Source organism: Pithys albifrons, chromosome 5 (assembly GCF_047495875.1).
Source record: "Pithys albifrons albifrons isolate INPA30051 chromosome 5, PitAlb_v1, whole genome shotgun sequence".
Taxonomy (NCBI): Eukaryota; Metazoa; Chordata; class Aves; order Passeriformes; family Thamnophilidae; genus Pithys; species Pithys albifrons.
In genome coordinates, this window is record NC_092462.1 from 19,479,796 (window position 1) to 19,507,152 (window position 27,357).

General features: G+C 43.6%; 2 protein-coding genes across 12 annotated transcripts in view; one reads left to right on the top strand and one right to left on the bottom strand.

Annotated features, from left to right (window-relative positions):
• HERC3 (HECT and RLD domain containing E3 ubiquitin protein ligase 3) overlaps positions 1 to 3,436 on the top strand; it is a 48,441-nt gene extending 45,005 nt beyond the window's left edge. For all 3 annotated transcript variants that reach the window (XM_071555831.1, XM_071555829.1, XM_071555830.1), the window contains exons 24-25: positions 423 to 525; positions 1,648 to 3,436. In XM_071555831.1, coding sequence (XP_071411932.1) covers positions 423 to 525; positions 1,648 to 1,856 — 312 coding nt within the window. In that variant the 3' untranslated portion in view covers positions 1,857 to 3,436. The remainder of the gene's footprint in view (positions 1 to 422; positions 526 to 1,647) is intronic.
• Positions 3,437 to 5,701: 2,265 nt separating this feature from the next.
• The window catches only part of FAM13A (family with sequence similarity 13 member A), a 146,857-nt gene continuing 125,201 nt past the window's right edge, over positions 5,702 to 27,357 (bottom strand). For 8 of the 9 annotated variants that reach the window (XM_071555835.1, XM_071555837.1, XM_071555833.1 and 5 more), the window contains 10 exons: positions 23,852 to 24,065; positions 23,346 to 23,484; positions 22,190 to 22,271; positions 21,830 to 22,050; positions 20,410 to 20,493; positions 16,216 to 16,311; positions 14,584 to 14,667; positions 11,193 to 11,389; positions 10,390 to 10,491; positions 5,702 to 9,371 (listed from right to left, as the gene is read on the bottom strand). In XM_071555835.1, coding sequence (XP_071411936.1) covers positions 9,245 to 9,371; positions 10,390 to 10,491; positions 11,193 to 11,389; positions 14,584 to 14,667; positions 16,216 to 16,311; positions 20,410 to 20,493; positions 21,830 to 22,050; positions 22,190 to 22,271; positions 23,346 to 23,484; positions 23,852 to 24,065 — 1,346 coding nt within the window. In that variant the 3' untranslated portion in view covers positions 5,702 to 9,244. The remainder of the gene's footprint in view (positions 9,372 to 10,389; positions 10,492 to 11,192; positions 11,390 to 14,583; positions 14,668 to 16,215; positions 16,312 to 20,409; positions 20,494 to 21,829; positions 22,051 to 22,189; positions 22,272 to 23,345; positions 23,485 to 23,851; positions 24,066 to 27,357) is intronic. The other variant, XM_071555836.1, reaches the window with a different exon arrangement.

Sequence of the window (27,357 nt, forward strand, 5' to 3'; positions counted from 1 at the left end):
GCACAGCCAAGGGCCCAAAGGGGAGTCTGGACTCCTAGTAAGGGTTGTATCCTCTCTAAATGCATAGATGAGCAAGTTACTCACTCTGTCTCAGCTTCAGCAATAAAAGTGGCTGTGCATTGCAGAACTCGTGATCCTGTTCGTGAATTCAGCCTGTGAACAGGCACTCCTGGATTCCTCATGACACCTGTATTTAGCTGAACAGCAGAAGCTTAATGTCTGCCTTCCTTGCATTACTGGGAGAACCCTTGTGGGGTCTTTGAGCTGTGCTATTGCCCATCACCCATCCTGGGTTCTGTTTCGAAACTGTCAGGCATCAATCTGAGGTCGGATTATGTCAGCTGTTAGATCAGGTCTGGGTTCTGCTTAGTCTTTGCTTTCTGGTGCCAGATGAAATGATGTGATGTTTTCGTTTTTAATAGAGTGCTGTCTATAAGGGAGACTACACTGCCACACACCCCACTGTGAGAATGTTTTGGGAGACCTTTCACGCATTTCCATTGGAAAAGAAGAAGAAATTTCTCTGTAAGTATCTTGCAGTGGTGTCTCCTGAATTGAAGACTCAGGTGGGAATGTTTGCAGAGCTTCATTGCATTAAGTGCTAGAGGGTGATACAGCATGAACCACTATCTCCTGAGTTATCTGCTAGTCAGATCTGGTTTTTCCCCTCTGTTGTGGGGTTGGGTTTTTTCCTTCTTTTTTGTTCATTTTACCCTCAGAATCAGTGGGTGATACCTGCAGGGCAGGATCCAGTGCAGTCTCCTACAAGGTACTGGCAAGTTCCACCTAACATCGGAAAAACACCTCTTCCCTGTGGGGGTGCAGAGCACTGGCAGAGTTACCCAGAGATGTTATGGCGTCTCCATACTTAGAAGTACTCAAAAGCTGGACACAGTCCTGGGCAGCTGGCTCTAGGTGGCCTGCCTGAGTAGAGGGGGTTGACCCAGAGGTCCCTTCAAGCTTGGCTACTCGGTGATTCTTTGGTTGTTGGAAAGATAAAGGCCAGTGTTTTTGTGTGAGGCTTCTTTTTTTCCAAAGAAACAGTCAGCCAGTTGTCCTGCATGTTTGAGTTGGAAAAGTGGCTCAGCCAAAATGTGCATGCTGAAGTCAGCAGCTGGAGAGAGTGTCTCAGGAGTCCTGGTACACAGCAGAGGCTTTGGTGGGTGGGTAACTCCCTGCTGTCCTTTCCCCAAACCACTGTATACGGGGGACAGTCCACAAAGGGGGGCCTCAGGGGCAGAGGGACTGTGATGGAGAGCAGCAAGGAGGGCTCCTGGCATCCAAGGTGCTGTGCCTGGGAAGGGTGGTAGGTGGGAGAGTGGGCTGGGCTCCCTCTCCACAGGGATGTGCCCCTGCTGTGGGCATCAGAAACCTTGGCATTGCTCCTTTTCACCTGCCCAAGCATAAGGGAGAGATTTTAAGGGAAGGGTGTGCTGTGGTTGCTTGATTTACTCTTTTCTGTACCTATCACCCACCCTGCTCTCCTGCAGCTCCTCTGTGAACCCTGCATGGAGTTCAGTTGGGGATTTGGCCCCTTGAGGCAGGGTCCCACGGCGCAGGTGGGGATGAAGTTTGCCTTCAGATGCAGCCATTGGTGGGAGGTCACCTGCCTGAGCTGTCCAACCTCTCCTCTCTGCTTCTCCCTAGTGTTTCTGACAGGCAGTGACCGCATTCCCATCTACGGCATGTCCAGCCTGCGCATCATCATCCAGTCCACCACCAGCGGAGAGCAGTACCTGCCCGTGGCACACACCTGCTACAACCTCCTGGACCTGCCCAAGTACAGCAGCAAGGAGATCCTCCGTGCCCGGCTGGTGCAAGCCATTGATCACTATGAGGGCTTCAGCCTGGCCTGACCAGTGCATAAGAGGCACAGACACTTGGGTATGGAAGGAAGAAAACGATGGGCTTTGACTTTATTTTTGTAAGGGAATGGATCTGAACATTTTCTTGGGGAAAATATAAATAGTAATAATAATAGAGATGATGCAGTCTCAGCCTGATGCTGCCAGTATTTTGTGGGGCTTCAGCAGGGAGAGGCTATTGCTTTGAATTTCCTCATCTACTGAACAAAACCAGTTCAGTGGGTGTTTCTGTTGCTCTCCCTCCAACTGGACATCACTGCCTTCCTGGCAATTCCTTGTAGTTTGCTTTTATTGCCCCTGTACACACATACAGTTACCTCTCCTTTTAATCCAGTTTAAATATTTTGATGTTCCTTGCATTTAGGTTATGGTGAAAACTGAGGATGAGTGATCTCCTCGAAAAGCTGTGATTTCTCCGCACCCTTTTTTCCTCCCTTTTTAAATGCAAGCTGGTTCTTGCTTGCTTGGAATGGAAATACCCCTTTTCCCCTTGATCCTTGGTGGATGGTACTGGGCTGGGACATCATTTGTGACCCCCAGAGCAGTGCATTAGTGATGCTCTGTCTTTTTGCACCAGGATGTCTCATGGAAAGTGTGGTGGTTTAGCAGGGTTGGCTTGTTTTTCCTTGCTTGTCTTGAATTTTGTTTCCAAGCAATGACTTCTTAAAGAAGCCTGAGGGTCCTCTGGAGCAGGGTTTGTGTTCAGGCTTGTGGAAGGACAAACCCTACCTATAATAACAGGTTTCTCAAATTGCCTCTCTTGTGTTATATTTCTGTCTTGGCAAGTCTACAAACTACATGGGTGGGCTTTTCTGAGCCCTGTTTTTCCATTCAAACAGGCCTGTTACTCCAGTACAAGGTGAGGTGGCTGCTTCTGCCACTGCCACCTTTCTCCAGAGGAGTCACATGTGTGTGTCTGAGCGTGTGCAGGGGTGTGTGAATGTATGAGGTGTCCAATGTTCAGGTCAAAGAAAGGAGCATGAGATCCATGTCTGAGTGACATGTCTGAGCCCTCCGCTCAGAGACTGGTTTTATTTTGGCAGTTAAGGTTACATTATTTTGCTGTTTGAGAGCATCCCCTTCACTTGATAGCTGTTTTGCTGGGGGGACCTGAAGGACAATCTGTTTGAGTTAGATTGAAAATGTAGAAAAATCACTACCTAAATCTGTCCTGTATGATTGGAGAGCCTTTATCTTTTCCCCCAGTCTTGCCACCCCAATTAAAGGAAGTTTGAATGATTCTTTCCCCTCCCCACCCTGATTTTTCAGGTCTTGATGTAAATCTCATTTTAAGCCTAGGGTGGTTTTGACATTGACTTGGTATTAGGACATAGTATTTATGCACCATGTTCAATAGACAGTATTGAACTTTGCACCTCGTAACAAAAGGTTTGAGGCTTCTGGGTTTTTGTTGTTTTTTTTTAAGACAAGCTGTGGGCTTCATGGAGAGCCCTCCAGCCTCTTTCTAATGCAGCATTGAAGATAAATATACAATTATATCAAATGTTTATTTTCGACGTGTGTGTACATAGTACAGTATTATGCAATAAATTTGATGTTTCATTCTGACAGTGGCTGCCTTCTCATGTTGGGAAGTAAGGGAGAGGCTGCTCCAGGTACCATCACCTTGCCTTGCTGAACCTCTGAGGAGGTGGAAGAAGGGTACTACTTTCCTCTGCCTTGGACCTGCTGCTACAGAGCACCCAGGTCTCTCCCTTTATTGATTCCTGCTCTCAGATGCTGCCCCTCCCATCCTCACCTGGATTTGGCTTGGGTGCTGATTGCCAAGTGAGAAGCAAGGCAGGAGGCAGCGCCAGCCCCAAGGCACTTCGCTGTCTCCACAAACAGAGCAGGAGGGTTTTATCGGCCTGTCCTGTCTCAGAGTCTAAGTCAGGCAAGTCCTCTGTGGAAGATCTGGGAATTGAGAGCAGATCCATTCCATCCCTCTGTTTCTCCTCCTTTCCTCCCGCCTTGCAGGCAGGAGGGTGTGCAGTTGTGCCTTTCCTCATGACAGTGAAGGCTTCCACTTTTCCAGCCTGTGGCCTCTCCTGCCTGGTCCTGCAGACCCGTTGGCACAATGTCCCCATGTTGCTCTGTGTGTGCAGGAGCTGTGGCAGCAACACCAGAGGAGCTGTGCTACCAGACACTTGCCAAGGGGGAGCATGTGGGTGTCTGTGGGGGTAGGATGCAGTTTGGTGGCTGAGAGACTCCCCTGGGCACGAGGGCCTGTTCTGGTTGCTCAGGGAATCCCCACCACCTCACCCCAAAAAGGGCCCCATGAGGGAGTGCTCAGCACGTAACCTGGTATATTCTAAACAATACAATGTGTGGACATTACTGTGTGATCTGTATTGTGTAAGGTCTAGATGCTGGTGTGTAAGTGTATACAGAGCCTATATTTTGTATAGTGTACTGCATGTCTTGCATTATTGGAGAGAACTTCTATTACACACAATAGAGAGGTAAGTGTGTATACATTTTATATTATATATATATATATGTGCAAAATATGTGTATATACATATTTATACATCACACACACATTTCTTTTCCAGTAGCAGGTGTCAGCCATGTTCAGCTGAGGAGGAGGAGAAGGCAGCAGGGGCCAGGGCTGTTATGCGAGCCACTTGTGTATTGAGCTGAGGCACCCTTGGCAACATCATACATGGAACAAAAACTGTCACCGAACACCTGCAGTCAAAATAGTTATATTTTTGTATTTTATGGAAAATACAAAATGTACACATAATGGTTTTCAATTCATTTATGTTAAAAAGACTTGAAAAACTCAATTTAAACTCACTTACATAAATCAAGCCCAGAGCTGCTAAGGTGTCATTAGCTGGGGAATGCACTTGGCTGCATGCGAGTGTTCTCTACTTGCAAAAAAGTAATTATTAACCATTTTTTTCAGTCAGGCACCCACACCCCACTCTGGTACTGGTTTGTGCACTGCAGCCAACCTAAATATTTGCTGTACACCAAGTTATAGCTGTAGATGTACAACTGTAGATGTCAATCCACTCCCATCTCCAAGGACAAGAGATTTTTGCAAGTTTTCCATGAACCTTCTACATGTGGAGCAACAAGACATGCACTAGGTGGAGGTGAGCTGGTCACATTTGACCCTTGGAGCCCATTTACCCATCTTGTATCCCAAGCAAAGGGCCTTTAGTACCACATGCCATGATGGTCAAAAGCAACAAAACCTTGGTGATGCCCTGAAGGAGGAGCTCAGGAACTCCTGCTCAGCTATCAGCATGGCTTGCTCTCATTTTGCATTGGTGCTGCTTGTCCGCCTCCCTCTCCTGATGTAGCTATTGCAAGCTACAACCATTAGAAAATTAGGGTTGAGCAAAACCAGTCTGCATCCAAATTCCAACAGCCAGAAAATGTGGGATCCCTTCCCCAAGAGATGGGAAACAGAAATAGTGAACCCAAAGTAAGATATAAAACAAGCTGAAATACAACTCCACACTCCCTGTAGACACCTGGCACCACCTGGCCCAAGCCTTGTGCCCAGCCTCTGGTGGCTGAGCCTCTGCACAGCTGCCCCAGCCAGCAAGGGGAACAGAGCAGCCTGAGGATGGCCCTGCTGTTTGATGGCCACCAGTGCAACCCCAGCACTGGGCCAGTGGCTGGCACAGCTCTGCAAACAGGGAGACCTTTGCATACAGGCATTGTCACAGAATCCAGCATAGCTCTCAGCTTGGCAGCAGTGAATCACTGATTTCCAAGTATCTCCAGAGAGGACTCCTCAGGCTAGAGGATGTCTGGCAGCAAAGTGTCCCTCTGTAACTTGCACGCACCAGGAATAACAACCCATGTGTCAGCAGAATGATTAAAAGATAAGATGCTTTAATTTCACTGCCTTTACCATAAACATCCAATAATCAACTGTTTACTCAGGAGTAAACAGAATAAAAACAAATGCAACTTGTAAGAATTACAAGTTTTCCCTCTAATCTTTAACTCCTGCAATCTTACTTTGTCCACAACCCGTTCATGGCCCTCATTTAGATAAGCCACAATGATTTATTGTACCACAGCGTGGTAACACACAGACACACGTGACTGAAACGGCCCCAGTGGATGGGAAGCCCAACAGACCTCACTGCCATCCTAGAGCAGACAATTTGTTCTAGAAACATGGAAACAGGTTGTCTTATACTAAACAGCTTACTTATATCACATAAAGAACATTTTTATACAGTACTTCACACCTTTTAAAAAGCACAGTCTTGTATTTAATGTTCTCCGGTCAATAGTCATGATGTTGGCACAAAAAGATCATCAAACAAAACACACAGTTGTTGCTTGGATTGATTTAGTGTGGTAGGGCAAATGTAATTCCTGGCTATTTGTGGTTAGTGGGAAGTCAAATCACCCGTGGGAGATACAAAGACAACGCTTTAGTGCTCAGGAGCCCTTCTCCTGGGCAGGCTTGGGAGAGGGGAGTCACAGCATCTGCAAACCCAGGACAAAGTTCAGCATTTGTACACATCTTTCCAGGACTGGAATTTTAAAATTCACTTCTCTCCAACAGTCTTTTCTAGCAGTTCCCGTCACAACTAGGCAGATGAAATTTTGCTTTCTTTTTGCCATGGGGAAAGAACAGTTTAAAAAGAGAAGTTGGTGAGGTGTGGGTTTTTTTTCTTTTGATGTACAATCTTAGTTAACAGGCTTTGTGACTCTTAGTTTTCAAAGTTCAAAAATATAAACTCTCTAAAGTGCATAACTGTACTTACATTTCATAGAAACTATCTGAAATTCTAGCAATATACCATGTAAACAGCAGTAACTAAGCATCAGAAAATGCTACAATCTCATCAGCTTAAAAATAAAATGGACTGTTCCCTACATACCATTTATCAAGATTTGTCAGGGGCAAAACCCAGCAAAACAGATAATTTATCAGTACACAGTGCAAACAGGCTTTTAAAAATAAGCAGAGAAAACATTCCTGGGAAGCCTTGGCCCACTGAAAAAAATGCATGATTATGAAAAAGGGCAGAAATTTCTTCTCTCATCCATTTAAAGGTGTCCAGGCTCAGACTCAGCAAAGCACTCCAAGCTTTAGTCCACTGTCATTCAGCAAAATTCCAAAGACAGACCAGCTTGAGGCACATGCTCACCATCCAGGTTTTTGCTTTGTTGAACTGGGCTTGAACAATACAAAAATGAGCCACTGCTAAGGACCTTCGGGTAACTCAATATCCTTTCTCATGTCACACTTGTACTAGCAAAGTTACACTGCAACCAGTTTGGCTCAGCTGCTTTACCTAAAATAACTAGGAAGAACAGACTCTGAGAGGAAGAGCCTGCACCAACAGGCTGAAGGACAAAGGCACACCTCTGGTTTCCTGGACTATCCTGTGTTGAGACAAGGGTTTACCTTGGTCAGGCTTCCCTTCCAGTCAAATACGTTCAAAAGCACTCTTTGATCCAATCTGTCAGCCCAGTTCACACCCACAAAGGATCAGTTTTGCAGAGACAGAACCCCACATCTCTCAAGAGATGGAAACTCAGCACCTCTGAAAAGCCAAGTTCCAGGTCAGCACACAACTCCTCTGGACTGTTTGGAAATACAAAATTCAGTCTTTGCTGGTTTTATATAGAACAGGCAATTCTGCAATCAGTAAAAAAATCAAACCATCCTAAGTGCTTTCACTAACACACGTCACTGCCCTACCCATCAGGACTAGCAGTGGGAGATGGCTGCCTTTTGAAGTGTTCATGGCATCCTGCAGAGACCAAAACAGCAGCACTTTTGGCAAGAATTAACACATCACATATGGCAACTCAAATACAACTATTTGTGAGCCCACATGCCCATAATAAAGAGGGAAGCAGGAGGAACTGTTCTGGGAGTCCTCTTGGCTCCTCTGGTGTGACGTGCAGGAGGCCTGGCTATGACTGGCACTGGATTTCATCTCGGCCATTTGGCTTCTGTGCACTGTCAAGGATCCCCTGGGGAGCTAAAGAGACCACTATGGAAGTTCTCTCCCTGGGACATCAGGGCTAAGCCCTGGCTTGGGGCAGACCAAGGGAGCACTCAAGCCTCTGGATGGGGAGAGGGAGCCCAGGTGGCTCAGGACTGCAGAACTGTGAGCCCTCACCAACTCTGTCTTTCCTTCAAGAAGTATGTTTGACATGAGCACCTGAACCAGGTGTCCCAGGACTTTCTTTTCTGAAAGTCATAAGCAAATTTGAAAACACTGAACTGTCAAAACTCGCACCCAAGACACAGGCCCCTTCCAGAGACAGAACATGGCTCTGGGCTCTCAGTTCCTGCAGTATCCTCTGCACTGCCGTACCTCCTACACACAGGGAAGAAGAGACCATCCTCTGGTGCCCCCATCACCGTATCGCTGCTGCAGCCCACACAGTGGTGATGTACATAAAAGAACAATATTCAGGCTAATGAGTATGTGGGACACCCACCTGGACTGCTCAGTTTAGACTCAGGTGTTTGTATCAGATGATGAAGCACATGTACTAATGGGGTGAGTCTTCCAGATACTTTACCACAGGTATTTAACCAACTACCAAAACCCCAAGGGATTCTGACTTAAAGCTTTTAAAACCTCTTCTCTTCCCTGTTGCCCAATCATGGTCATAATGTCCCAGTATCACCTTCCAAGTGAAACAAGCAGGCAAGAACCTTCCTGCATGGCTCATTTTCTTTTCTATCCCAAACAGATGTAGGTACTTCTTCTACTTCAGTTGAATTGGCCACCAAAACAGTGGAAAGAAAACCCAACTCAAGCTTGGGCAAAACTACAACGCACACCAGCTCTGGGTGATGATCAGGAGATTCTGATAGCATTTCTCCAGAGCAACAGAAGATGCTGGACTAGAAACAGGTCAAAAGTCTGAGCAAATCTTCACTGCAGCTACAAGAGAACAGTCTTGGTGCTACCTGACCTTCACATGAGCGATCAGTCAGGGCACTTGCCTGTAAACTAAGGTAGAAGCTGTTTGATGATTTCATTACTATTCATCCTACTTTGCCTCTTGCTATAATAGCCTGGGAAAAACAGAATTGCATGGCTGGCTTTGATATTCTAAATACAACAGGATCTGTAAGGAAATCAATACAGAAGGATCCTTTCAGTGCAGTCACTGAGTGCAGTGTCATGTCTCCTACACTGGCCAACTCCATTGTGGGCATCAGGCTTGGAGAAAGAGTGGGCAACAGTGAGTGTAGAGAGTGATGGAAAACCACCTTTCCTCTCTCTCCCACCTCCGAGAATGGCCTTTCAGTTCCCAGGGAGCTTCTCAGCTCTCCCCAGTCAGGCTTCCGCTGCATCCACTTCATGCATTTGTCCATTTGGTGCTCTCTCCTCTTTGTTTATTGGCAAAAGCAACCTCCTCCTTTACATGATCTTGGAGCTAATATCTCTTTTACTGATCAAGACTTCCAGCAGCCTCAGCTTGGCCTTAATCTGCTTGTATTCATTGTATTCTTCAGCCATGGGAGCGCGGTCTTCTTTCTGCACATTCCTAGTGGGAGTGAAAGCAGATAATGAAAATTTCTGTAACAGGAATGTCCTCCCTCAGCAGCCTCCCTCTGTCCCCGAAGAAGACCTACAAAGCAGCTCCTCTCCTCCAATCATCAGGGAACAAGACCATAACTTTAATCCTTTTATAAGAAGAAACCAAAACAAGAGGCAAGCTGCTCCAACCTAGTGTGGGACATTTGTGTATTGAAGCTGAACATAATTCCGCAGTTTCAAATGCAAAACCGTATCTGAAATCACCAGCCTCTACACAACAGCTGAAAAACATTTCAGGAGCCATCTGAGTGTCAGCCAGCTAGCACGGCAATATAAAATACAGCCTCCCCTGGCTTGGCACCACAGCATTGCAGAACAGGCATACTTCTGAAAAGGATTGATGGTATCTGATCAGACTGCTCTTAGCTTACACGAAAACTTAACGTTTTCAGTGATTTTACAAAAACTTCTAAGGGTGATGTCCTGGTAGCAAGAAATAAGATAATTTAAGAGTATAAATATATGAAAACATTCTATCAGCTCATTAATGAGGGACATTTTCTGAAAATAATAAAACTAGCTACACAAAAATATTTGTTAAATTAGTATCTGAATACCCCACAAACAAGCAAGAATAGGACAGAAATCTAAAAATGTATCATTCGGAAAAAAAACTATTTTATCAGCAAATAACTCTTCCACCATTCCTGTCAGCTGTGCTAGAGGCAGCTGGATTTTTCACAATCCGTACTTTTGCTTCCCTCTGCTTGTCCTAAGACAAAGTTTTCCAAGAGGCCAAGGCCCCTGAAGTTCTGTGGCCTCTGTGGGTGTGTCTGTGTGCAGAGGGAAGTACTTAATTTTAATGGGCAACACTAGAATGAATGTGGGTAAAGCAATGACAAATATTGTGAAGAAGAAATACGTAACAGTGAATTCAGGTAACTTTCCATATTTGAAGCTCTTTGTAGATGTGAAACAGACTAAAAAGTAGCTGAAGAACAGGGAAACAGCTGAGAAATGATTACCTTCCATTTTGTCGGAAAAAATTATCTTCGAAGTCTCTCAATTTTTTTCTGATCCGCTTTTTCTCTTCCCTGACTTCTTGGAGCTGCTCTAACAGTTCAGGCCTGTTGGGTTGAAAGATAAATAATATTATACATATGTACACAATTATAACAGGAAACATACAGTAAACCTACAAATGTATAGTTGTATACATGCCAAGGAACGGAGCTGCTCCTGCGAGCTCTGGCAACCTGATCTTGAAATAAAAAGCTCTCCACATGTAGTTTAGCAAAATGATCATACACTTAAGCTGAAACCCCTAAGGAGGTCAAGTGTACATTTCACAATGCACCATTAACTTCTATGAAACGTAAGTGCTAAAAGTGAGTTGGGCTTTGGTGACTTTTATAGAATCAAGATTCAATGGTCATGAACTGAAGGCTACCACCTACATGTGTTTGCATCTACGTGTGTTTGCATCAGATTTAGCTACTTGAAACTAGCACAGCTAGTTCCACTTCACCTCTCCAAAACCTGAAAAACATTGCAGAGTACAGGGTTTTCATGATAAAGGCTTGCCACTGGTCAGGTGGAGCTATTATTTAGTGCTGTGAACCAAAGATGCTGAAGCCAAGTATCAGTATCAGGACAAGGTAGCTCTTCCCAAACTCTTTCCTATGAGAGTCTACTGCATTTAAAAATAAAGCACAAAACATTCTGATTCAGATCATAAATGGAAAAAAAGTCTAGACACTTTTCAGACAAATAAAATGCTATCTTAGCAAGAAATAGCTTTTTGAATTTGCCTGTGAATTTAACATACATGGATGCTTCATGGAGATTTGAAAGCCCCATATCCTGATTGCTCCTAGATGGCATCTTATCATCCACCGGGGAAACAAAGCCGTCAGCATCATCTTCCAATTGATCTAAGAAGCTACGCACGCTGAAATCTGTTTTCATGGTGATTGTGAAATCCGGCTTCACATTACTGTCCTCCTCGGACCCCTCCTCTTCCTCCTACACACAGGGACAGAGCACCCCCAAACAGAACAGGTTATTGCTTCCCTTCTCAGAAACAGGATCCACCTTTCACCACATGCACTGGGGAACACATATGAAAAGAAGTGGATAGGCAGAGCAAACACTTTGATTGCCAAGCAATACACAGGACATCAGGAGACCATCAGTAAGGCAGCCTGTACCCAAAGCACAACAGAGAAACTGCAACCACCAACTCAGACTGGTTAAGGAGAGCCAGGGCAACACAACTGAGTAAAAAAAAATATCTGGGGTTCTTAGCAACCTGTTGCTTTGTTTAATTTGTGTATTCTGATGTAAATCAACCCACTTACAGTAATTACGCATACTGTCTAAACCACACCGGCCATCCTCTGCATTTCCCCACAAACACGCCTGGCAGCATAAAGATTTTCAGGTTAAAATATGGAATATTCTCTCAATACTTGCAGCTCAACAGCTCTCTCTAATGGCTGAATCCAAGACCTCAAATGCAAACAGTAGGACCTGGCTTAGTCCCCATTAAATCTTCAAAGTCAATGCTTTATAAATGCATACATTTAAATTAAATCATAGTTTGCCCAGAGTTTTCTTTTTAATTTAAAGCTCTAGGCCATGATAATGCATTTCAAAGCCGTAAACTGAGAATTAAAACCAAGACTGAGGCTTGAGGGTGAAATAAACATTAGATGGGGAGAAGTTTTGAGTAGTAGCAATAATAAAAGATATAGAGAAGTTTGAATGCATCTTTGGAAAATCTGCAGGGAACTTATGAAAGTTAAAGCAGCATCTAGCACATGGTTAGATAAGACCCATTTCTCCAGACACAAATTGTATAGTCTACACAGAAAGCACAAACCGCAGTCACGTACTGTCCTTAAACCCTGCAAACAACTCCAGGCTGAACTGGGGAGGGGAGACCGTCCATTTACCAGTCCCCAAACATGCTGTCCTGTCAGGACAGGTAAGGACAACCAGGGCTGCAGCAGGAGAACACCAGTCTTGCTGTGGTAGGGAGGAGGATTTGCTAAGTCAATCTAAGCAGCAAAAACAGTACACTTTGTTTTAGGAGAATTTCTCTGGCACCAAAGGAGGAATTCCCATGCCCTTTCCTGGGAGAGCTTCTGGAAAGAAAGTAAAGGGACAATTTTCATAAGCAGTGTGACAAATTGCTTCTGAGGACAGATGCAAGGTCTCTTGCCCATAGATGCTCATGAGCCTGTCTTGTCTCACTCCAGGACACCAGCATGCCGCCCACACCAGCAAGCTCAGGAGCCCATGGGAGGAAGAGAAACTGTAGAAATTTCATTTGTTTAGACCTCAAAGCCAAAACACTGCATCTGGCTGTCACGTTTTGCTGTTAAAAATAAGAGTGAATTAAAAGGATTCTGAGCAAGAACTTGAACAAAAATGGCCATCTAAGGCCTTCCCTTTGAACAAGTCTCACATTATTTTAAACCTGCACCAGCATTTACACCTTGAACCAGAATGATCTCCATTGACTAGATCCACTTAGTGTGCACCTGGCTTGGATCTTTAGGTAATCATGAGGCATTCCAGCATTACAAATACAAAAAATCCACAGAGTTACTCTATCATTGGAACTCATAGAAAGCAAGAATCCCAAAGATTTTTTTCAACAGAGCACTCAAGATATTGTACAAAAATGTTTGGTAAGGCTTCACCTCAAAACATTTAGCCAACTCTCCGAAATGCTTCAAAAAACCCCAACCAGCCAACAAAAACCCCCAACAATCCGACACTGTCAGAGGCATGTCAAATAGTGTTCAACCCATAGTGGACCCATGCAGGGGCTGTTTTGGGGCCTTTTGCCAAATTCCTCTCTTTACTTATGAGTATAATTCAGTAAAAAGCTGCCAGGTATGGCTTCACAGGGCCCCATTTAAGTGTTAGTTGGCACGTAACTGCTAACAAGCTTAAGGCTGTCAACCCTGATCTTCAGTCAGAAACCTCTCTGGGTTTGTATCCCTTGCAGGACGCTGCTGAGCTGGTTTGATGCTTCCCTAGCACAGCACTAGCTATGTTGGCCATCAGAGATCACCGTAACTGACAGCTGAAGTTTAGACTGTGGGTGCAGGAATAGGCGAAAAACAAAGGACACACTAAAAGATGAAACAGAAGTAAACAAAAATATTCCCCACCAGAGATCTGATCCAATGGTTATCTAGAAAATACTAAGAGGTTAAGTGATTATTAACCAGACTCTGAACAGCAGCTCAACATCTTTAGTCTGAAATCTGGTATCAATGAATATGTGCCTTGAGTATACATTAATATACAATCTACTGTAACTGCCTAGTAATCAAATCACCTTGGATGTCTAAGTGTGCAGGACCTACACTATTAGCCAGCCTCTGGCTGGATAACAGATAAATGATCCAAATGTGCTGAAGCACTTTTTTCCCCTATTACACTGCAAGGGTAACAAAAGTAATCCAAGGCACAGCCCTATGCTCTGTGTCCTGGCCAGTTGTTGGACTTCACTCCTCAGGGGAAGGCCCAATATCATAGCAATCTTCATCATCTGGAATTATTACGCCACAGCAGCACGAGAAGAAACACAACAATCCTGCCATCCAAAGGACCAAGATTAACTAGCAGAATCAAGGTGTTCTTACTTCCATCCTCACATGAGTTAGCTAGAAATACCCTTCACAAGGTGGTGACACAGAGCCTAGACAAAATAAGCATGTGAATGGGAGTAGGTAAGGATCCTGTAAGTGCCCTGGTTGGCTCCACGTGCCAGTGTTAGTTTTGTGAGAGCTCATTCCTGCCACGGTGCTGTATGCAAGCCAAAGAGCTTTGGAGTGAGAGAAACTACTGCAAAACAAGTTAGTGTCATTAAAAAGAAAGGAGGAAAGCAAGGAAAAAAGCAAGGTACAAGGGTAATTGTGAATTTTATTTTTTCAAAGCAAAATAAAATCTATTATGTGCAGATGGAAGGGGGAAAGGAAAAGGACAGGAAAGAATGCAAAGCCAAGGAAACACTGCAGTCTTATCTACAACAAGGGTATAATCTGATCAGAATTGGCAAGGCTTAAAGCAGCTACTGATTTTTCAGGAGGACACTGCAAAAAAATCAACACTGATTTAAAAAAAATCATTCTCTTTCATTGGTTTAAGGGGAAAATTGATGCAAACTGAGCAATTAGTTAGCAGCTGGATGTCTTCACCTTTATTTCCTTGAAGAAGGAAGCTGTTTCGCCCTCGATAATTGGCTGCAGCAAAGGGCTTCTCCGCTTGCTGGAGGGGGAACCCTGCGACAGGTGTTAACAAGTATGTTACATTGTGAACCCCTTTCTCCTCCACCACCTGCTCTCAGCTCATTCTCACCCACACATTCACTCTCAGTTCATTGCTGGACCACCAGGAGAAATCTATTTCTCAAATTAAAAACACATTCCTGGCAAACCCCCTGAACCTTAGGCTGTTTTCTCTCAGGATGTTGCTTAGCAAAGGACATCTCTCCAGTCTCCTTTAATAAAGAAGTTTGGATGCTACAATACTAGTTGGGCAGTAAGTACAAAGCGAAGGCTGCAAGAAAACAATCCCCAGCCCAAAGCCCATACACACACACAGAGCATTTGGCTGGCTCTCCAGAGCTACAGGGTAAGCTCAGAGAGACTCTTCAGACTTGCTTTCCAGGAGCCTGATTTTCCACTAAAGTGCCTAATTATGTAAAGATTGATTTTCAAATCCATCTTGACTCAGTATGAGCCGCTCACTGATCTCACTCAAGGGGGCTGGGGAAAGCCAGTCTCATCAATCCTCTAATAGCCACAGTGGAATTTGTTTTGTGTCAAAACAGCACGTGAGCTCTTTTGAGAGCTTTGTGTCAAACTGCCCATGGCACACCCACATGGCATCTTTCTTCTTGATTGCCAGCACTATCTTCACAGCACACATTTTGAGGACTATTTTGCATATTTTTATTTTGTTTTAAATGAAGGACCAGGACCACTTCCAACTATTTGCAGAAAAAAGCCTTACTTCTCAGTGTGACTGCACTGAGTAATGCTGCCAGTCTGTTCACTTCACTGGCAGTCTATGCAAAGTGGGCAGGACATAAGCACTGCTTGGGAACAGCAAAAAAAGTAAAGGTTCATACATGACAGAGTAAACAGGAACCATGATAAAAGAATTCTCTTTCCATAGAAAGGCTCAAAGTATTCTGTGTGGGTTTTTTAGATCAATTTTTTTTGAAAAAGTAGCCTACACAAGTTGTCTAAAATGACAGTGAATTGTCTCCCTAGAGGGTATGTTGGATTCCTTGCTGGTGGCTCTGTCTCCTTGCCAAAGCACCACCTTGAAGGAGGCAATATCTACCCCTTGCAGGATCTCTTTAATACAAATTAAGCATTAGAAGAGTGCTGGGTCTTTCTTTCAGCCAAGGACACTGGTATCTCCTGTGGGATCTACCCAGGTCTGTGTTCCTGACATACAACCCTGCGCAACCAAGCAGCACGAAAGACCTACAGCTCAGCGTGGGTTGGCATGGAAGGGCAAGTGAGGCTGTAGCTAAACAGAAGATGATGAAGTAACAGCAGCAGCCCAATGGAAAGAGAAGAAACAACAAAAAGTGACATGTCTCCCATGGCTCATAGGTGGGCACTTAGAGACCCTTGATCAGCTTTGCCCTACTTCAGTATAAGGTGTGTCATTGATTCATTCATTTGCTTGATCTCTGAGTAACGAGGGAGGTTAGGACTTCATCTCAGTGACTGTGTTGTATGCAAAAGTGTGGTGGTTCCTGCTTCCTCAGCCTGAAACCAAAGAAACAGCCCCCAGAAGAATGCTCTACTCACAATGATAGGGATGGTGTTGGCTCTGGAGAGGATCTGTTTGACCAAGCGATACCTGTCATACAATGGTTTCATTACTTGCCGTTCATTTTTGGTAACCTGAAAGGGGAAAACAAGAGAGATCCATGAACCCTGCAGCAGATACTCCACTCTGTAACTCACACGCCTGTGATCACCATTAGTATGAGGGGGCTTGAAGGGAACTGTATGGAGGCAACAGGAGAGCAGCATTAGCCCTGAAACCAGTAATGTGAGTGCTCGTGTACTCATTGCATCTCCTGTGCTCAGTGCCAGCTGAAGCTGTGGTGCAGTGTCTTGTAAAGGTGGCTGTATGGACAGGAGGTTTAAATGATCAACTGGGGATCACATGTCCACACAATGACCCACAGAGGCAACAGGCTGTGTTTTCAATCACTTGTACCACTGGAAGCACAAGATGAGGTTTCCCATCCTTATTCCTGTGGCTGGGCCCTCAGAGACTGTGTTTATGACGCAGGAAAAGAGAAAGGAGCTGCAGTGATTGGAAATTGCAATGTAAGGAGACTTTCTCCAAGCAGGTTAAACTACAGATTTCATAAAAGCTGACTTCCTGGCTTTGATATTCCTTCTAATTTCCTGTCCTAGCCAGCAGTTTTTCACCTTTTTAACCCCCCAGCCTTGCCCTCCACATCTCCTTCCAGCCACCTTGCTAAAGAGAAGTTATCACAGAGCTGAGAAGGGATGAAGACGCCAGGGCTGTGTGGGATAAAGAAGACAGAACAGTGCTGTAATCCCACTTCAGGTGTTCCTCCATTCCTATCTGCCTGTTGTGCTACCTCCTCAGTTTGAGAGAATTACAAACAGTGTATTCATTTCTGTTTTTCTTTCAGGTTTAAGCTAAGCAAAAAAATGCCAGTAGTATTGACAGTGTAGAAGGGAAGACCTAACAGACAGTAGCTAGTGTGGGAAAGCAAAGGTCTGTCCAACTATGCACTATTTGTGAAGAAGCTGGGTTTTACTTCTTCAGAGCTGTGTTACAGCAGGGTTAGAAAACAAATGAACAAAACCCTCAGCAGGACTTGATCATCATTCAGGACTGTCTGACCCACATCCAATGATGAGTGTCCTTCCATTAGATCTTTTAGATCTAATGTCTAACTTTAGATTATAAAGCTCTTATGGGGAAGCTTTAACTGATGTCATGTCTATCTTCCTCAAGGCTTTCTACTGCTGCTAATCACCAGAGCACCTGAACAACTGCCACGTAAAAATCACCATTGACAAAGTAACCCCTGGGGAGCTTTGTGCAGTCTCTCTTTCTACAACAGAAATAGGAGGAAAGAATATACAGTTTGAGATGAGGAGGACATTTTAAAGTGAACTGCCTTTTATTTTGCCTGCAGTTGACTTTTCACTGGAGTAAGCCTTCTAAAGCTTTCACATCCTCCCTCCAGAGCAGGAGAGCGTGTTGGTTTGCAAGGGGCAGAAGGGCTGTAAGTATTGCCAGGAGTGTGATGGCAGGGATGAACTCAGAATCTGGAGGTAGCATCTTCCTCCTGATAACCAAGCCTGCTTTCTGTGCTGGGGGCAGACAAATAGGGAGAAAAAAGAAGGAAGATCTTTTTATTGCTTTCTTTGTTCAACACAAACATGCCCAAGCCTGATAAGGGGCACCCAGATGGGCAGTCTGAGCTCTAGGGTCTGAATGACCCACACCTCCAAAGCACAGCAGGGCTCCAATACCTGACAGCCTCAAGCTGCCTGTTCCTTGAGTAAGCAGCCCACATGGATTACAGGGATGTGAGCAGCATCAAACAATTCACTTGGCCTTCTTTGTACTGGGTTTTGCATTGATGTGTCTGTGCTCAATTGCACTAGCTAGTGAGTTGCCTCCATTTTTGGACACTTCTCTGTAACAAATCAAGAATACAACTGGAGAAAGTGGGTGGCCTAAATATATATATATATATAGTATTACTCCTAGCTTTACTAGATTAGGAGTTAGTAGAACAGAAGGTGCAGCACTACTGTTCACTCAGATAGCCACTGTTACTTAAAAAAACCCCAACACTAAGACTGTGCTAAGGCTCATGTTGAGGCTCAGAACCAAGCCTTCAGTTAATAACATCTCAAAGTTGATAAACAGTACTGTTCCTTACAGAAAAATAAAACATAAGCCTTGGAATGAACAAAAATCCTTAGGTGTATTGACAAATGGAAAAGATAAGCAACATGCTTAATTGTCTGAATATCGGTATGGAGGAACAACACAGAGAATTAATTCAGGCATTCGAAGTGTATGAAGTCTGAGACTTACACCAGCAAACTTAACAGAAAGCAGATTCTGAAAGGAAACATTTAGCACATGGGCAAACTGTTCCATTAGGTAAACATAAGTAAGACCAGCAATGCCTGAGTATATTTTGGGAGAACATCAAAATGCACAGACTGTTGGAATAACGGCGCCTTTGATACAGCTCTGGGGCACACTCCACATGGCAAAAGAGCAGCAGCTGAGGAACAGATCATTCCTTCCATTGTTAGAGCAGCTCAAGAATTTCTGCAGAGACAGACTTTTGGCTTAACTAAAACAGTTCAGTTCCACCTCTACAGGTTCACGTATCACTGGTGCAGAAAGACCCAGTTGCACAATAAATCTGAGCTCCATTGTTTTTCTTGTTTAGTCAAATATCTTTAAGAAAAAAAAAAGTTGGCTGCACTACCCCCATTCTCCTCAAACTCTCAGTACTTTTCCACTGCTGCACTGCCAGGAGCTGGGAACAGCAAAAGCTGATCAGCTACAGTCTTCCTTGCCATGCAGTTCAGTGTTGCTAGGTATAGACTGCTTACTTAAAACCCAACAAAGTAAAAAGCAGTAGTATAAATGAAGCAAGGGAAAGGGAAGGGGGAAGAAAAGGTGTGCTGACAAGCTAGGCTCTGGGCTTGTTTTCTTTTAAAATAGATTTAAGTGAGTTCACTTTAGAAGGATGCCATCTGTTGATGGGTGATCTCTTGATAACCCATCATAAAAACAGCAAAAGTGGAGTTGGTCTCATGGAGAAGACAAGAAGGGTTAAATGAATTCCCTTGTGCTTCCCTCCTGCTATTTTACACAAGGATAAATCTGCATATCCTCTCATATAACTATGCCATTTTCAGTTGCTAGTATATGTGCCTGTACAATATTAGACCTTCATGAAGGCATTAAAATAAATTAGTGAGACTTTTCTAAAACAATGGATAAAGAAGAAAATAATTCAGAAGCAAAAGGAAGGAAAAGATCAGGAATCCTGTGCAGCAGCAGAATGACAGATTTGTCAGCTGCACTAATCAAGTACTCCTTATAAGCAGTAATTTGCTGCTCCCAAGCCACTGGTCAAAGGATTAGCACCACTCTGAAATTAAGTTACTTTACCTATACAGCTGTAGCAAAGATTTAGAACGTCATCACTGAAAGAGAAGGAGGGACTCACAGAAAGCCAACTTGGTGGTCTGGAAGCCACTGTGTTTCTGCCACAGATCAAGATGACACAATACTTAAGTCTCTGTCTTCACAAATAATTTGCCTTTGTTAAGATCAAATGTACAAAAACCCTCATGCCACTCTCTTCCTCTGGTACATGGATAAAACCCATCTATTTCTCAGGAGTAGACTCAAAAATCCTGTCAGCTTAAGCTGTGATGCTCAGGAGACAGACTTCATCAGGAACCTTTTAGCACAAGAGGGTGTGCAAACACCAAGGTGTCAGGTGAAACATGCTGCAGCTTCTCTAAGAAGGTGCAGTATATACATGTGCCTTCCCAGTTAGCCATTAATACCAGAAAATTGCAAACTTCCTGGCTGGCTGGGGGTTCACACACAACTATTCCCATGCAGACTGTATTCCCAAACAAAGCCAGGGAGTCTGCTGGGCCACAAACTGGATGTCTATGGAACGTGTGATGCCAAAATCATGCACACTTGGCCTCCCTGGGCCTGCAGACTCTGCCCTACAGGTGTCTGTCAAAGTCAGTGCTGTGTGCAGCATTATCTTTCTTAGAACAGACTCCTCAGTGGCAGCAGAAGTCAAGAATCAGGAAGGTGGATTAGAGGATGCACGTGTGGCTTGAAAAGAAAAGTCCCAATAACTGTGACATCAAAGGAGCATTAAGGGCATCATTTACCACAATCAAAGACATAGAAAGATGTACTTTGAAAAAAAATACCACAGTACATACCGGTCTGCCATGAATGCCTTCATAGTAAAGCAAAGCTTTTTGAAGAGCCACTTTTTCAGCTGCTATCTGATCTCTTGTCATGTCCTAAGAAATTTGGCACAGAGAAAGAAGAGAAAAAAGAAAAAAAAGTCAGACTGCTGGACTCAAATAATACTGATCTGCAATATAACCAAAGTCATGTCATATTGTCATTAGTGTTTTGAAGATTCATCTCTGCGTTCCAGTTCTTTTTTCCCAGCTATATTGCCAAACAGACTGTTAATGTGAGTAGAACCCTACACACAAGGCAGGCAGATTAAAAACATATAAACTGTGCATAAGAAGATACTTTGTGTACATAAGGGGGATTTATTATCAGTGTGCTTTGAAAAAAACAATGGTATGCAACTTTTAATGATGGTCTTTTTCAGTTAAGATCTGAAGTGTAAATTCTACACCAGAACACATATCCTTTGTTTTTCTCCAAACCTGAGATGAGCTCCAGTACCTCCTGCAAAGCTTAACACCTTTGTTTTGGGTGTCACAACACACTTTAACAAGAACTGTAGTCAGACCATCTCCTTCTGACAATTCTGCCACGCAGTGAAGAGCTGTGGCAGACTGGCTGAGGGGACAAAGTCAAAAATCTAAAGAGCAGACAGACTTCTCTAAGTTGGCCAGAATTCCCGCATTGAACTTGCCTGACTCCAAGCCTTCTCTCCTTGTCACAGCACCAAATACTACCAACAGTCTTTCTATCAATATCCAGGCTGTGGATTCTTGCTATAGTCAGAAAATAGCCAAACACACACTGTGTGCAAGTTCTTTCTCTTCAGATCTAATAAACAAAGATAATGCTGTCTGCCTCACTTGTATAAACCACTGCACAAATTACATGTCAGCAGACTCAAGGACTTCACTTACAAGGCTGTCCAGACCTCAGGAGCTCACAACATCAGACACGAAGACCTCTGTGCTGATAACCCTCAGAGGTTACAGCAGCTAACAGAGCTCAAACTCTGAAGGGTAGTGATAAAATACCCTGAGAGATAGCATTCAGCTTTGGAACAAATATAAACAAACAAACAGATGACACAATCTCCAGAATGAGTGGAACACTCAGAATTTGCCAAAAGCCTTTGAATGTAACAACAGAAATAGCCAAATACAGGGCAAGAAATACTGCAATAACTCAGCAATGTTACTTGGAACATACAACAGACAAAGAACATACAGTGACATGCAATAGAAACTGAATTCTGGAAAAAAAAAATCAAGATACCAAAAGCAGAGGGAAGAAAATAAGGCAAATGAGCCTGGAGTAAAGATTGTAGACTTCTTAACAAAATGTAGAAGACCACAGTGCTTTCACAAGTGACTGGGCAGCCACAAGTAACCCACTTGCGCTTAAAGGCCTAAACCTGATCTGTCTATGTTGTACCTTAATATCTTCAGGTCGGTTTGTCTCTGTTCGTTTTTCTTGAAGCTTCTTCTGGATAGAGTCAAGGGTTACTTCCACGGCAGGCTTGGCAGATTTATCAGACAGGTCTTGCTTCTTGTCATCATCCTTTTCCAGCTGAGAGCCGAAGCTCTTGGGGAGCGTGTTGCTTCGCTGACGCACAACAGGGCCAAGGTCTTCCTCTGATATTTTCAGTTTCGACTCTAAACAGGGACATTTGGAAGAAGACGAGTAATTTCTCATTTTTAAAATGTGACAGTGACAGGATCACTGCCCCACATCACATCTAAATGAGTCAGAGTTGAGCTGCACCCCAAAGGTGTACCAGTGGTGGTTGCTCACCTTTAAGTTGCTTTCGGAATTTGGCCAAATCGTTTGTCCATTTGAGCACTTCAGGGTTGGCTGCTTTGTCGCTGTGGGAAGGCTGGGAGGAAAGAAGAGTCATGCTGAATCTGTGTTAAACCAACAGGAGAGATTCGCTGAAACAAGCATGTGGCACAAAGAGGTACCAACAGAATTCGGATCCAGCACAGAGCACAGGCACTGGTTTCTGACTGGCACCTGCACACCTCTGACCAGCACGTTTCAGAACTTGATTTAATTGCTCCTACATGTCACAACACTGTGTCTTAGCAGCATCACGAGACTGATTTTCTTTTTAGAAAATACAAAACATTTGATGGCCAGAATTAAATCATTGGAAGTGGCTCAGAGGGCCAGATGCACATTGGAATCCTTATGCTTGTTGTTTCCTAACAAGAGGGCATCTCCAAAATAGAGGAAACCTAACATGAACAGTTTGAGAAGTGTTAGGATACATGTATCCACACCAAAGACTGCCTGGCATTCAAAGGAACCAAAATGCTGGGCTACAGCAAGCTCTGAGCATTTCCTCCAGCCTTTTTTACTGTAGGCAAGATCCTTTCAGTACAATTCTTTGTAATTCAATCGTCAACAAAGATGCACACATGCAAAGCTTTGGTTCCTTAAAAAGCTTTCTGTGCATCGGAAGGGCATGTCAGGAACAATTAGAGTACAGCACACCACTACTGCTCAGCAGCACTTAACTGTGGTTCCTTGCTCAGGAGTGAAGGCAGCTGTTCTCTCTCCTCTGCAATGCACAGATATCCTGTGATTACCATAATGCAAATAAGATGTGCAAATGTGCTTCTCATAAGCTGAACTTAAATATATACACAAACAGAAGTTTCACAAAGCTATTCCTATGCACTGTCTTAAGCAGAGATCAGAATCCTGTAAGTTTATTAGACTCTTTCTATTGTGCTGCACTGATAGTACATAATGCCGGGAAAGTGAATTTGCTTGGTATCGATGCACCTTTTTTTTTTAGGGGGAAGAGCTTTTTTAATTTCTTCTTTTTTTCGGCCTTATAAAAGCTTTCAAGACCTCTGTATGTTTGACACACTTTTCTGGTGTTCCTTCCCCTTGTTATTAATTCATATACCCCCACATAAATGCTTAACTCCTAAAGACTCACTCTGTATTTCCTCTCTTCTTCAAATTTGTCCTCAAATCTCCTGATCTTTTTCTTCAGTCCCTGAATCCTCCGGGTGAGCTGTGCAGGGGTAAGGTCTTCTCTGTCATCTTCATAAGATCCTAAAGACGAACTCCGCCTCCTACCAAGAGCAGAGATTGCAGGAAGAGCTTATCCAAACAGCCACAGTACATCTGATGCAGAGAAGGTCATTTAAACTTTGAGTAAATAAAGGCAAATACCACAAAAGTGAGAATGCTATGTTGCCACTCTGTAATGACAGATAGGAAAAGATGCTCTCAATGGGCTCTTTCAGCAACAGCATGTTCCTAGATATAAATTCACAAACTCAGGAATTATTAACTACCAAGAACTTTCATAAAAATAAGAGTTTCCTGGAAGTAGGAAGAGAAATCCAACGCAGCATAGCTATCTGAGGTATATGATCCAAAGAGATGTTGCTTGATGCAGCTGGGAGCGACGGTCAGCACAGGCAAATCACAACCCACCTCATGAAGGAATGAGAATTGGGAGGAGAAGGAGGCACTTCTGTATCATCCAGGTACTGTTGGCTCTGTCCATAGGCATAGAAGCGAGGGGACAGCATAGGATCACTGTCCTCATCCAGCAGCTGGCGAATTAAGCGACCGGCCTGCGGGGAAAGGCGAGCCTCATCTGAGTCTAAGCCGTCTCGCTGCCATGAGGAAAGAGCAGGGATGGGCTCTGGGAACAGTAAGACAAAGGCTGGTTTTATTGTTCTTGTTTTACATATAAGACAAGACTCCAGGTAACTTTTCTAATGAACCTTCAGCCATTTGTCCTGGACCATGACTCTGTCACCAGGCATTCTCTGGTCATTATTCACATCTGCCCCTGCATGCAAAGCAATACAAAGCACTGCCTGACCACGCACTGTCTGGTACTCTGTACCAACATAAGTAATCTCCCAGGCGCAACAGGAAACTGTACCCAAAAGCTGACCAGGAGTTACCATGGACTGACTCCAAATGAGGCTATCACCAGCTAACACCTTGGACTAAAAAGTTATGCTGGACAGAGAGAATTATTGGCACATGGTAGCACAAAAGAGACAAATGGATTACAAAATATTTTTTTTCAGTTTCAGGATGTACAAATACTGTAAATGAGTAGCGTATTAATGGTCTTCCTGTAGCCCCCAAGACTCCAATGCAACTCTTTTGCCTGCTATTGGAAATTCAAAGCCTAGGAGTAAGCATTGTTTTTGCTAGTCTGCAAGCAAAAGGTGTTTGGCATTACTACCTGTTCCACAGGGCACCTAGCCCATAAATTAACAATTACGGTAATGTGGCCCAAGTTTCCCCTTTTCTCTTTCACATGCAATTCTGCCACTTAACAGCATGGTAGAAACGTGAGGAAATGTTCAGTCCCCTGGATAACCAAACCAGCTGTAAGTAAAAGCAGTGTTGTACAGGGAGATGGTGAAGTGGGAGAGAAAGGGAAAACCCAATTTAGCACTGCTGATTAGCATAATAGAGCCCACAGAAAGCAATCGCCTCAATCTTGTGATCACTCCCTCCAGATACCATAAGGAGTCTAACATTTTGTGTTCAGATAGTTTACTAAGCTGATTTGCATGCTCCTACTTAAACTGTCTAATCCTGTGGTGCTAAGAGCCAGGCTTTGAACTTATAAATCTAATACACAGTTCTAGAGTCAAGTAACAAAACAAAAACCCTACAGAAATCTCCCAGACCAGTCGCAGAGCTGTGGACTAATTGTTTCCTGTGCCTAGTGTGTCTATTCTCCATTCACAAAGAGACGGGGCTTTTGAAGCTATCAGTTTATGAATAAAAAGCAGTTATTTCCTTTTGCTGAACAATGTTAACATTTTCATAGCTCAGAGTGGATTGCACGATGACTCCCCTGCAGAACTTCTGTTTAATATTCCCTCTCCGTACAATTTGGGCAGTGCGAGACCATCCCCACTGCAGTAATGACAGGCTCTTGTGTTTTGCCTGTACACATCTTCAAACGATGCTCTCCTCCTTTTCCCTTCTTCCTCAGCATATGAATATAAATGGCATGCCTCTGCTTAGGAGCTGGTGCTGCACGCACACCGATGGTTCCCCTGGAAGGCACGGCAGGAGGTTTTTGTACAACAGCCTCTTAAAGGTGTTATGGTAAGAGAAGCACATACAACCCTGACTCACAGAAGCTACTTCCATGAGGTGTGCAAGTCCCAAGGGTACGTAGGCTGTTTTGCCATGGATTGAAAAGCTTATGCAGCCTGCACTTCCCTCAGGTAATTTCTGGAAGAAGAGTTTTTCTAAGCTCTGTTCAACCTTGGCAGCATCTAATATCTGAAACATTTTGTCCCCACTTCCCTGAATCTTTTATGACTTCAGGAAGGATCTCACAGATCTCTTGTAGTAAAATAAAGGGTAGTAATACAAAAGGAAAAACATTGATACATTTGGTTAGCAGGAGTGAGAGTTAAATGACGCATGGGATTCTTTCAGACATCTCTCCCTTTTAGTTCTTTGAATACCCTCTCACCCCTAAACAGAATTTGCTCTTGGAAATTGTTAAATAACACCTCCATGGGATTTACGTAGATGGAATAAACAGCAGCATATTTAGCAGTAACCAAATTAAGTTCCTATCACACTAGCTAACAAAGCCATTATTAATCATGCATGATGCATGTGACTTTGTCCAAGGTGGATTTATGAACCAGGGAATTGCAAAGGCTCAAAGAGTCTCTGATCAAACCCCAAAAGACAGTAAAGCACTTCACAAGACCAAGGTATATGTATTTTTTTATTCTGCTGATGTCAAAATACTCCCCCAAAATAGAAACTCACATTCCAAAGGAGAAAGTGTTAAAAGGAGAAAAAAAAAGTCCTAAAAGGAAAATTCAAACTTGAGACTTGACAGAAGAACTGGCTGATGTAGAAAATCAGCTGGTTTTAACCCTTGCTGCTCCTGGAAGGCCTGACTCTATGGGTAATTTTATCACCCTTGCTGACCACATATATTTAGAAGAAAAAATTCATCTACACACAAAATGGCTGGACCCCTGGAGGGTAACACTACAATTAATCAAGGAACATACTTAGGTATGGTAGAATTATGGATTTTATTTATATCAGATCACAAAATAAACCAGAGCTGCAGTCCATCTGCCTTCTCTCTCTTACTGGCCAGGTGTCAGGCCCTTCAGCTGGAAGCACTGGAATTGCTGGATCACACAAACATACAGGAACCCACTATCAGTAAGCTGTCACTTTTTCTGACTGTGCACAATCAATCAACTCCTGTTTAACAGGATATGTAATATATTTTGCTATTCATTTATTCAGGATAGCTGTCAAAGCATTGAGCCTTTTCTGAAGGCTGTTAAATTCCTGGATTTAATGGTTGAGGTTTAGAGCATCTGCTGTGAAGTTCAGGTTCGAAGTATCTGCCATCATGATTAATGTTGTCACCCATTCCCCTTTCTGCTAATTGAAGAATAGACAGTAAAGAAGGCAAATGTTTCACCTTTTCTTTGCCACTGACTTGATAGAGCAGTTACCCTCAATTCATCTTCTGTCCTGAACAGATCTCTCTTGCTCAGGGAAAACTTAGTTTTCTACTTATGTCCACATTCTTTCCATGTACTACTTTTTCCCCATTTTTCATAATGACAACTCTCCATGAAAAAAAAATCAGAAGTATCTATTCACTGTGGCTGTACCAGTGCAGAGAAAGGCTGGAAAAAAATCTCTATTTCCTGGTCAGATTCTCAAGGCATTTGTTTCAGGTATGGCTTTTCTTATCTGGCACAGAATGCTGGCATTGAGCCTGCAGTTCTTCAGAAGCAAAGCACTCCCTCTCAAAATCCCACAACCAGCTAATCTCTCAACAAAGCTGTCAGCTATCTGCCAGGTGTGGGTCTGCAGAACTCTGTAGGCACATATATGCCTATGGTAATACAACCTCTCTGTCAACCTGCTGCACAGAGGGCTGGAGATATTAATAAACCTGTAAA